Source organism: Osmia lignaria, chromosome 6, assembly GCF_051020975.1.
Source record: "Osmia lignaria lignaria isolate PbOS001 chromosome 6, iyOsmLign1, whole genome shotgun sequence".
Lineage (NCBI taxonomy): Eukaryota > Metazoa > Arthropoda > Insecta > Hymenoptera > Megachilidae > Osmia > Osmia lignaria.
In genome coordinates, this window is record NC_135037.1 from 7,581,788 (window position 1) to 7,594,166 (window position 12,379).

General features: G+C 42.1%; 1 protein-coding gene across 4 annotated transcripts in view; it reads left to right on the top strand.

Annotated features, from left to right (window-relative positions):
- The window catches only part of LOC117601274 (uncharacterized), a 57,394-nt gene that overhangs the window by 25,996 nt on the left and 19,019 nt on the right, over positions 1 to 12,379 (top strand). For all 4 annotated transcript variants that reach the window (XM_076688555.1, XM_076688556.1, XM_076688557.1 and 1 more), the window contains exon 2: positions 7,174 to 7,227. In XM_076688555.1, the coding sequence (XP_076544670.1) occupies positions 7,174 to 7,227 (54 nt within the window). The remainder of the gene's footprint in view (positions 1 to 7,173; positions 7,228 to 12,379) is intronic.

Consider the following 12,379-nt stretch of genomic DNA (forward strand, 5'->3'; position numbering starts at 1 on the left):
GGAACCAGTTTATCTCGAAAGTTTCGCGTATCGGGATCAAGCTGCATGGCCGATCTATGCCGGACCTCAAGATCGCCTCCAATTATTTCGGCACGACCTCTCAAACCAGTAATTTTGAAAAATTTCTTTCACCGCGATTAAGATCCGCGATAATAATTCATTTACAATTTTACAGCACGCGAACTAATTACCGCCTTGACCTTTCAATTTTTCAGTCAAGTGAGCACGAAAAGAAAACAAATATCGAAGACAAAATGGAAATTCTTGGGAAGGTTTCTCGGAAAGATCGAAGATTGCGGAATCGAACAAGCTAGCGGAAGTTCGCGAAACGATTCAGCGAGATCGTTGGGCGAAGAATTCGAACGGGGAACGGAAACGGCGAGCGTGAAAAACGGCTTGTGTTTTCCTGGTGCACGCACATGGCTGACAGCCATACACCGTGTTAATCCACGGATGTTTGAAAAGCTCACGAGATAATTCGCCGCCGGATAGTATCCTGATAATTATGGCAGCGTTCGAGTAGTTTGCGGTATAAATCATGTGGAAAATAGAACGGTAGCTCGTTTACGAATAGAGCCTGGCTTTAGAATTACTCTGAATGGATATGGCGCTCTTGAGAAATATCGGTTGCAATCTTTGAGAAGGGAAGGAACTGTTTTCTTGAAATACGTTCCCACACGCAATCGTCTAAAGGGATGTGATGTAAATCTTCCGATAAAAATTCAAGATTACTTAACGCTTTCATGGTCATACGTAGGTTCGCTTAAAGATGCATGATTCATCTAGAAAATAAGAGCAGTTACATTTGTTATTCATAGTCCAAGGTTCTTTTCTTTTATTTTCGATAGATAAGTCTCTTCTAATCAAGTAAGTAGAAAGTAAAGATCTTTGAAAAACGGAGAATGTTCTCGTTGGCCGAAGAAATCGCAGCGTCCATTGGTTGAAAACACTCGCGGCGATTTTCGAAACAGTCAAGGCCAGACCTTTCGCCGTGGAAGCTGCAGAAGAAGGCGTATCCTCCGTCGATTCCTGGGCACAGGTGGATCGAAGGCACGGCCGATGGGCCTGCGAATTGGGTCAGTGATTCTCGTATGAATCGAACGGAGAACCTCTCTCTGGCTCGATAGAAAGTCTAGTGTCGATGACGTTTTTTCTGACACCAAAGTGAAAATCAACAAAGAAAATTTAGAAACCAATCAATAAATTGCAGAATGGTTAAAAAATTTTTAATCCATTTTGACACGAAGTATTTGCACTTTTTTTTGGACGAGCCTGTAGGGTAGTAGCGAAGGTGGTACACACGAAGCATGACCAGTGCCACGTGAGCTGTCGGATGCACGTGACCGACAGCGTGTCAAAGAGTCAAGCAAACGGATAGACAGACGGATATACACGGTTCCCTTGGCTACGCAACAAACCGCTTCTTGCATCTTTCGACCGAGCGACGATTTGCGTCACGACACGAGCCGAGAATGGAGCCGACCTGAATGCACTCCGCGCAATTATTGGGTCAACATCTTGGCAACCATGGTTGCGAGATGTACAATATTTATTTATTTTTTACTTTCCTCTTGATTTCAATGATCCTCCAAGTAGTCGGAGAATCGGTGTTGACTAACCCTTTCGCATCTACGACGAGATAACTCGTCCAAAGATTCTGATGAAAATCAATTCGCCAGTCACTTTGTCATATATTTTTTTATTCAATGCTCTTTTCCTTTGTCATGACTCACAAGGAAGGGTTTTTAAGCGTCCGCCTCCGATTGTTTTGATTTATTTAGGGGGTGAAACGATCCCTTAAAGTTTTGGCTACAATAGGCTATCTCGGAAACTATCATAGATAGAAGAAAACTTTTGAAGGAAAAGTTTCATGGTTTTTTATGAACATATAAAAACCGTTCTTTGTCAGATATTTATAAATTCCAACAAAGGTGAGTGACATTACACTGACATTAACCTGGATTATGAATATTCAGTTCACCGTGTTTGTACACACTTCGATAATTATTCCTGTTCTGGCATTATGAAACAAACGAAATATAATTTTATTATCGTGTGAATAGAGTACGATACACTGAATCAGCACTTTGGGCACGTTCCCACAATTTATTGTGACCCCGATGATCGAGCGTTTAATTAGAAAACGAGTGGCTATATTATTATTGATGAAATTTGAAATTTAAAATTATCAAAATGGGTAATAAATTTATCGAGTCTTATTGTTGATTCATACGTCATCGTTGTTCTTAAATTTGTACCATTCGGTTTATGGTTGTTAGCATAACAGTCGCAGAACAACGAGCACTTCCTGTTATTGGCTTTCTCTAATTTGCACCGACGCCGGAAGACTCTGCTCGTTTTTTCACGAAAGTAGCGTGAACTTCGTTTCCACTGAACGAATTGTGGAACGCAGAAATATAGCTAAATATAGGAAGGTTCATTTTCACTCTCTATTCCTCCATTTCAAACGTAATCAAACATCGAGTTAATTAATTATCGTTCAGCTGATATTTCTAGTTTGAAAATGTCACGGCAGAAGTCTTGATATTTTGTGAAAATTAAAAGTCGCGTTTTTAGAACATTGGAAGAACAAAAATATTCGTATGATTTTCAATGTCACGCGAAAACATGACATTTCTCATCGTCACAGTAACATGTCGCGTGAAATTGTACCTTAAGGTCGAAACGTGACAACGAGTCTTGTCAGGGTCGTTCTCCCCTCTAATCTCGTATCTGATTCCAATCGACTCCAACTCGAAATGTCACTTGAAAAACGAGAATGGCACTTTTAACAGTGCAAAATATACAGGGCGTACTATTTTATTCAAAAGTAGAATTACATTCTTTGATCATCTCCAACGCTCTAAAAAAAAAAATTGAAAATAAGAACAATGATATTTAGAAAGTTATTAGAAAAAATTAGAGCTGAATTTTCCTCGCTGAAAGAAAGTAAATTTCTCTAAGAATCCTTGATTTCAGCAAAAATTTCTGAGGCGACCAACTTTAGCCTCGATCCGTCTTATCAAGGACAATTAATCTTATGGGCCATGAGAGTTCGTGGCAAAAAGCTATCCGAACACGACGGTTCAGCAAAACGACGAGCCGCAATCGATCACGATCCGTGATATCACCAAGTCGCACACAGCAGTACTTACCCGCCAGAAGGACGAAGATTAAAACGATACATTATCGGGCGATGGAGTCGGAAGAAGGATTCGTTGGCTGGTCGAAGCCACTTGGCGAAGTGGAGTAGCGAGCAATACCGTTAAATGCAGTCCTCGTATCCGCGATTGCCTTTTGCTTCTCTTTCCGCGGCCTTTTTCGATCAGGGACAACGTGTCTGGCTCGGTTCGACGGACATACGAACTCCCAATGTTCAAGATATTTCTTAAAAATTTTAAATTAATAAAAAAAGAAGAAAAAATTGTTTTTTCTATTGTGTACTATTTAGAAATCGAAACCATTCGCTGCTCGTTCATTTACATATACCTACTAGGAAATTTAGCATTGTCTTCGTTGTAACGAGGAAGAAAAAGTGTCTTGCAAATCGTAGACGGCGGTACGTTTTCACAAACCTGCATTTACGAGCGGATAATTAACGTTTCATGGTGGCCATGCATATAAGAAGGAAAAGTAGCGGTTGCATGGTGCTCAAAACGATTCCGAAAGAAGTTAACGTCGCAATGCGTTGATAACACTGTTACCGGTTCCCACGATTGAACACTTTCTCTCTCGAACCTGCTCCATTCTCTGAATGCACAGGATTTCATGTCCCTCTGTGCTTGGGACATGCAAAACAAACGCATTCCTTATCGTTGAGTCGATTCTCCGTTTCCTACAAGATTTTACTTAAAATTTCAAAGATGAACTTAAAAATTTGAATTATGGAATTTTGTAAAAGTATATTTTGAATATTGAATGTTTTATAGCCCCGCTTTGAAGGATTACGATTTGAATCTTCCATCTTCAAAATGTTATTTAATTATTCTAACACGAAGTCTATGGACTAACAGAAACACTTTCTAACCGTGCGTCTTAGAAAACCCCGTTTCAAAATGTCCAAGCGGTTGGTTACATAAGAAAACCAGACTGACCTTTCCAACATCGAACGCTAAAAACTTGAAGCTTAACGCTTGAATTATCTCCGCGATACTCGGGACGGTATTATATCATAAAACTCTCTAACGTGGAACGATGAAAAATTACGTTCATCAAGAAAACCCTTGCGTAGGAACTCCACCACCCTCGTATCTCTAAACATGCCAACGCAAATATTGATTGCGAAAAACTCATTGAGCAAGTGAGAGTAATCATCTTCTATTTACATCAGCCGATGCATCAGAGCCTTGCATTCTCTCGACGGTGCGTAGGGTTAAAGTTTCCAGACGATTTCTAACAAATATCAAATCATAATAATATTTAAATATCGAAAGCTTCGAAATTTCAGATTGTACCCAATATTTAGGAAAGCTGATATTAGTTACGCTTAATGGTAGTCGATGCATGTTTAACCACGTCCATTGGAATTGTCATGGATCCAGGGTAAACGGCTTCGCCCACGGCGGAAAGTGAGATTTCCCCTTTTCGATCGAACGCCAACTGGGTTACGTTGTCCAACGTGATCGTTGAAACTTGCGACACGTTTTTCTTCAGGGTCAGCGTGTCGGCGGCTTGGCGAAACGTTACGTTGCACCGTATGCGTGGTCACGTTCGATGCTAGACGAGGATCTGCTCGAAATTCGTACGAGCCTGGAAGCTTAGAGCGTGACGTGGAAGCAGTGAAATAAAACGTACATAGTCGTACCGAACGGTATATTTCCATGGAATATTTTTTGTCTACCATCAGGATCAGACTCGTACGTTTTTCTCTTTCGTCATGCCAATATGGTTTATTTATACTTTCCTGAAGTGATCCTACGTTATTTGGGCAAAAATGGTTATTTGATGGTTCTCAAAGTATGACTGAATAGTCATTTTGCATTTTGATAAGTTTGTTAAGCATTTTGTATTTGAACGTGGAAATTGTTAATGGCTATTGAGGAATAGTATGACCCTGTTGGCGTGGACCATAAAATAGCCCTCGTTGGCCCCAGGCCAGAACGTCTGGGAAAGAAGGGCGTCTCGAAGCCGACCAGCTGACCTAATGCACCTGAACGAGGATGACCTCGAACCATGAGAGTACGTCGGTCCCGATTGGTGGAATACCGAGAATTGGCCACCGTTGTATAACCGGATGTCATCTGGTTCGGTCACTGTCAACTTTTGACCGTCCACTTCTGATATGTCCAGTGCAACTATCTCGACACGATTTTCTCCTGGTTGGTTATCTTACTAATAAGATCTTTTTAGATCTTTTATTTTTATTAATAATTAACTCTTTGAACTTATGATACCTAATTTAAAAATTATGGATCTACGTATTTGCTAATTACATAATGTTCTAAAAACAGATAACTGAGACATAATTATGTAAATATCAATCGAAAGTAACACGAATACCGGGCAACTGGAAATAGACTCTCTGCTTTATAACTGACGTTTAAATTAAATCCGAACTGATAACAATAGACGGTTGCAGATTTGCTAATCAAATGACGAAATTTTTTAAGGAACCCGTTTGATTATGCATTCATATACATAAATCGAGACGATGGTTTAATAAATATTAATTTATTTTGAATATTTCGCGATATGATCTCTGTACACGTGGCTTATTAATGACATTCTAAAAATATAAACAAAAAATGTTGTGAACAAAGAATTCATTAATTACTCTGTTATAGATAATTGTGATTGTAAGTTATATCTTCAAAAGGAGTCTGAATGGTGATGTAACAGTGATTGCAATGGTACTAAAAGCTAACGGGTAACGAAGTGAACAAGTGAGACAGGTAGGGCAAGTCGGGTCAAGAAGACGGCCATTCAAGACGAACGAAATTCTGCGAAATCGTTGAACTCGACAAATCGAGCATGACGAATGAATGAAACAGCGCAGAAAGAATCTGCTCGATCAGGTATTGAGATTCGTTTAAAGGCACTTCTATGAGAAAAAGAAATCAAAACACTAGATTTTCCTGCAACAACCGCAATCTTTAATTTGAATAATTATTTTAATTCGAAAAATTCAAATTTCAACCGCTTAAAAAAATAAGAAATTTCAGTAAAAACTATTACTTTCAATTTCTTATAAACACCTGTATCGATTTCCTTGGTTCAGGAATAAATTCACCGTATTCGATGCACGATATTACACGAACTCTTCAGGGTGAGCGGTGTGCGTGTACATTGCAGATGATTATTCTTCGTGTGCGTGCACGTGGCACGAGCCGAGAAACGGAAGAGTAGATATTCTCGCGAAGAGAAGAAAGGAGTCGGTCAGATAACTGTACGTCTCGGCCTCCGGACGACATCTTCAGCATCGAAGCCTGAGACCTCTTCTTCTCTCGTTCCCATACGTATCTATACCTTATTCAACGTTTCACGATCGCAACGTTCGTCTCGCTTCAATCATCGTTCCATTTCTGTCCGTTCACCGGTTTACTTACTCCGAAGCATCGTGGAATTCGAGGTCTCACTCTAAAACGACGGTATACTTTGTTGTTCTGAGAACGACGCCTCAATGGTGTTAATATTACACCGATTGCTGATGTGTTTATGCATTCAGGTTGATAGCGTTATTATTTCGCTGGTTTCTTTCGAAAAAGTTGACTGACACAGTAGAATTATGTGCCATGTACCAATTAGTATAGTATAGTATAGTATATACTAATTGGGATTGTCAATATGTTAATTATTATAAGGGTGATTGGTAATTATTTCGAACAAAACTACTCGATGACCAAATATAGCCTCTTAGAAATTATTCCCTGAGTACTTACGTTCACCACCCACAGCTTCCTTTCTCAAAGATGCTATTATGTGTCCTTGACCAATGAATTACACCTTTTTCCATAGGATGGTAAAAAGTGCTAATGCATCTTTGATGGAAATGTCAGTATCATTAGAGGATCATAAGGGAATTTACACATTTCATAGAATTTATTTCAATTTCATTTCAAATTTTAATAAAACTCTGGGAAATCAGCTGCTGAACCTGTAAAGAATAGATTAGCCAAAATTTTCATTATTTACAGAGGATAATTTTAATATTTTTTTTCCTTCTTCTTTTTGCAGATAATGGATCGTTGACAGAAATTAAAGCACCTAGGATAGAAAGGGATCTAGAGGGTAAGTCTCTTGTCCTTTAATCATGCCTGCATCCACAACTCGTATCCTGCTAACGGAATTGCACTCGAATGGAACTCCAATTCTCTCGTCCTGAAATTAATACATTTCGTTGCTCGTGTTCTATTGGCCTATTATTCACAACGAAGACCGCGTTCAAGCGCAATTCTACCGGCAACAACAACAATTCTCTCTCGCTTTCTATCTTTCTTTCTCTGCTGTTTGGCCTTTCTCTTTTCACAGCAACACCAATCGTTCGATCTTTAAACGAAAAAATAAAAAAGAATAAAATATCGTGATGTGCGTGTTGACGCGAGGTGCGGCCGTGTATATAATAATTGAAGTATATACTATCGTTACGAAATATGTGTTTCTCTCTGTGTAGTTGCGTGTCTATTTTCGTTTCTCTCTTGTCCGCACAATTTTACGTTCCGTTTTCTCTGGGTACATGGGCTGGAATCCTGACTTACTATTGCCTCGAGGGACTTGATAAATCAAAATGAGCAACAATGTTGAGATCACTTATTAAAATCATCGAGATACTTTAATATCAGAAATATTAAAATTTCGAATTTTTGTCATATACATTTATCAATTTAGAATTAGTATATAAGTATCTATTAATTCTGAAAATACAAATATAGAGATTTCACTTTCAATGATATCCTGAAGGCTGTAAGAAGTCGACAGTACAGACGTCAGTCGTGTCAAAAAAATGCGGATAGCCGTGATGAATATGATACACTTTCACTTATTTAGGCGTGAAATTCATTTCGCGGTTCGTTCGTGTCTGCAGAAAATTATGATCACCTATTTTGTCGAATAGAATGAAAGGTCGAATAGAGTTGTCAGGTCCCTCGAGATGTACATACGTACATAAAGCTAACGTGTTCGATCGTTCGCGATCAGGACCGTGTCGTTTCTCTGGAACGAAACGATTCGTTCGTGAACGCGCGACGATCGGAAATCGATACTCGTGACAGGGTAACGGGGACATAGCAGGTGCTCTAGGCTACCAACAGGATGACTCGTCTACTAAGATCGTCTGTCTCTTTTTTTCTGTTTCTGTTACTGCTCCCGCCTGCTCCTCGCCTCTTCAACTCTTCTCAACAACTGGATGCCGTCTGCCTCCAACGTCCGCCCGCCACTCCGTCTCTCCGACGACCTACATTATCTAAACTAAATGCGAATAAATAAAAAAATAAAAACTACATGTATTCGAATCAACCGATCGCTCGATTGGCTGAACCGACACGACACGGACGAATTAACCACGAATTAACTGTGACTGGACATTCGTTAAATCGAATTGTGACTGCTCGTGCTTCCCCCCATGCGGCTATCGTCCCCCTCGTTTCCGGTGTATTTTAACGATCCTGAATCATTCCATGCTCGATGATTATCCTAGGAGTAACCACGGTCCTCCTAGTCTCGGCACGACCCGGTAAATCTGTTCCCCCGCTCGGTCTGCTAACGAAAACCGCGAGAACGTTCGTCCAGGACGGCGCTAGTACAGAGTTTGCTACCCAAGTAGTGGGTACCACCCTGGACAATGGTCGTCTGTACGCTAGGATACTGTCCACTTCGAGTAGGGTGTTCTACGAGAAGGATCCCACACCTGATTCACCCACTCCCTACGTAGTTTATCCGTCAAGGACACCCAGCGACGATTGGCAGCTTAGAGTAGCCTTGGATAACGCTCCGATCAAGGTGTTGAAGGATATCGAAGATGCAAAGGATGGCGAGAGCGACGAGAAGAGTTCCGAAGACAGCGAGAAGGCTGCGACGAAATTGGATGAACTTTCTAGAGAGAATGATATATTCAGTAGAAGAGAGCCAAATTCGGATTCCCAAAGATTCAAACCTGCGAAGGTTAGACCAGCGGATAACTTACCGACCTACACCGTGAAGCACGAGTACGTGGGGAATAGTTTCGATAACTTTGAAGAGGATCAACCGAAGAGCTTTAGGCCCAGAGTGCCGAAGATCTTCAAGCCCCAGCCGAAAGCTGCAGTGCAGAAGAAACTGGACATGAAACCACTGGCGACGGTAACCTATCATGGTTTCGCTGATTTTACAACTACCGTCGGTGAAACGGTGATTGTCTTCTCGCCAAGTACATCACCGGCTCCTGCAGGTCGCCCAGCGACTACCATCAAGGGAGACGCGACCTTGAGGCCAGACGATGGGATCGCTGTCGTGCAAATCAGACCCACCAGCGTCGTAGCTACCCAAGAGAAGACTATGCATCATCCTGGACGTAAATCCGATCCGAAGAGCGAAACGGGTGATCCTCTTCTGGACGCCATCAACAGAGCCAACATTCAGCCCAGTGTCACGGAAGACTTTGAAGTTGAGTCCACTACCACGTCCACTGAACCATTGCTCTTGATACCAGATGTGGAGACTGCTTCTCTGAAACCAACCGGACTCCTCAAAGTCTTGGATTCAACTACTTCCAAGGATGGCATCACTACGCATTATAAGAGTCTGATTTATGGCACCTATATTGGTACAAACTATGCACAGATCATTCATACGTCATCAAATGTATATTTCTTCCCTGATGAAGCAACTGCTAGTTATGGTACCGGAGATACTACCTTGGATTATGGAACCACTGGCACAGAGGAGCCAGAAAGTGAACAGGACACTACACTTGAGATGACGACAGGTACTACACCCAGGGTGATCACCACTAGCGAGGAAGCTCCTCCTGAAATGAACGAATTAACCACTCCGCTCAGAGACACCACTGACAGTGTGTTGACAACCCTGAAGGACATCTTGGAGAGTGCCAGAAGGGTCCTAGGTACTACTGAATCAGCAGCACCAACCTTGGACGATGAGATTCCTAATGACATAGTCCCTGGGGATCCTCAGGGTCGAAGCATCAAGGGAGGCAGCTCTAATAATATCATTGGACACAAGGGTGGCAAGGATAATGTGTTCCATGAACCCGAAGAGAAGATTACCCTTGCTACCAAGCTTCTTCCATCTACAGTGTACAAAACGTTCACTTATTTCACCACGTTCTTCATCCCTGACGGTGATCAGACTACGACTTCCATACGTTCTAGAGAAGTGGTATCATCAGAGGTCAGCTATTTAACGGAATTGATTCTACCTAGTGCAACTGTGACTTCTGTCCTTCCAACAGCAGTTACCGGACCACCAAAGACAACGACAACTCCTAGTTTGATCAGTGCGGTTGAAGAAGAGCAAACTACTAAACAGGATGAGGAAATAGAACTGATATTCAAGACTCTGTACACGACGTACACGTATTTGACCACCTTCTTCCAGGAGAGCTCCTCCAGCATCTCCAGTCGTGAAGTTGTTGAAACGAATGTGATCACACAGACTGTTGGTCCCAATGGAGTGTCTGCCGTGGTTGCTGGCTTGTTCGGAAAGGATGAGTCCAGTCTAATAGCGCCAACAAAGATCTCGGACAGTGTTTTACCTTCGACAACTCCTCAACGCGAAGAGGGTACTGAGAAGTACCCAACCACCTTGGAACAGACGACTGAGGAAACTCTGACCACCCTGCAGGAGCAGGACACCACCACCGATCATAATATTCCCACGGAAGCAGCAGCCAACAAAGACTTTGAAGATACTAAGCAAACTGTTCCTGAGATTGAACCAAGTCCAACTCCAGCCTTGCCAACGCAAGAAGTCAAGGAACAGATCAAGACATATTACACCACGTATACCTACTTCACCACCATTTTTGTTGACGATGAGACCGAGATTGAAACGAGAACCGAGGTGTTTACCAATGTTGTCACTGAAACTATTCAGCCAACTGCAGTGGTACCAGTCGTTCAAGAAACCCTGAAACCAACCACACCAAAGGCAGACTCTGTTGACAAGCCAGCTGTTCCTCCAGAGATCCTAGCCTATCTCGAAGCTCTTCAAAGGCAGAAGTCTCAGGAAGAGGCTCTTCTTTTAGCAAAGAAGGTGCAGCAGCAGGGGCCTAGTACTCTTGAAGAAGCTGCAACAGTAGCTGAGATGAAGGCAGAGACAACAGTGGAATACCCTACCACTCAGGAATCCACTACTGAGAAGATTGATCTGTTTCGTGGATTTGAAGTAAACGCTCAAGTAACACCCAATCCTCCAATGGAAGGAGAAGTGTTAGGATCCATGATCACTGATGTAGTCTCTTCTTCAAGTTCTGGTGGTGGTACGCTGTTGGATGTGATGGATAAGAGAAACGCTGTTCCAGAAGATCAGGAACTATCTGAATCGAACCATCATGATGTAGAACCTGCTCCGACTCTTCTTCTTCAAACCAGTTACACGACCTTTACTTATTTCACGACGATGTACAAGGGTGAGGAATCAAACGTCGTCAGTCGTCTGGAAACTGTCACCAACGTCGTGACTGAGACCATCAGACCAACTGCTGTGGTACCCATGGAGACGAGTACTTTGCCAGTCACTTACTTCACCACGTTCACTTATTGGACGACCTTCTACAAAGGTGGCGACACTGTCACTACCAGCCGAGAGGAAACTGTCAGCAACGTGGTGACCCCAGGTGTCGCACCCACTCCTACCGTCGAACTAGGTGTCATTATGACTTACAGACCAACTACATCCTTCACCGAAGATGGTTCTTCCGATGACAAAGAATCCAAGATCACTGCTGACAATGAGGTTACACCATCCATCGTTATCCCTATTGAAAATGTGAAAACAGAGGAACTTGGGATTACTTCTAAAGATATTAGTACAACTCCTTCTGAACAGAGCGTCTCAGAATCCTCGACAATTTCACCCGAACCTGTCACATATTATACTACCTACACCTACTTTACAACTTCGTACATTGGAAATGAGACAATCTTGAATAGCAGACTGGAGACTGTCACTAGTGTTTCCAATCCCGAAGTTGCTGCGACCCCGCAATTGGCAACTGGCAGGGCAATCGATGGACCAGTTTACCAGCAGAGTTTGGCAACCGTAGAGAAGCCAGTCACTCCATCAAAGTCTAGCGAAGTTCCAAAGATAGGACTGATCTCTACGGTTCGATCCAGTCAGGTTAATGATGGAACGACTACTCATTACATGACAGATGTCCATGGGACATATATCGATGGTCTGTATGCTCAAGTCGTAGAAAGTTCAACAAGAATAGAGACACCAC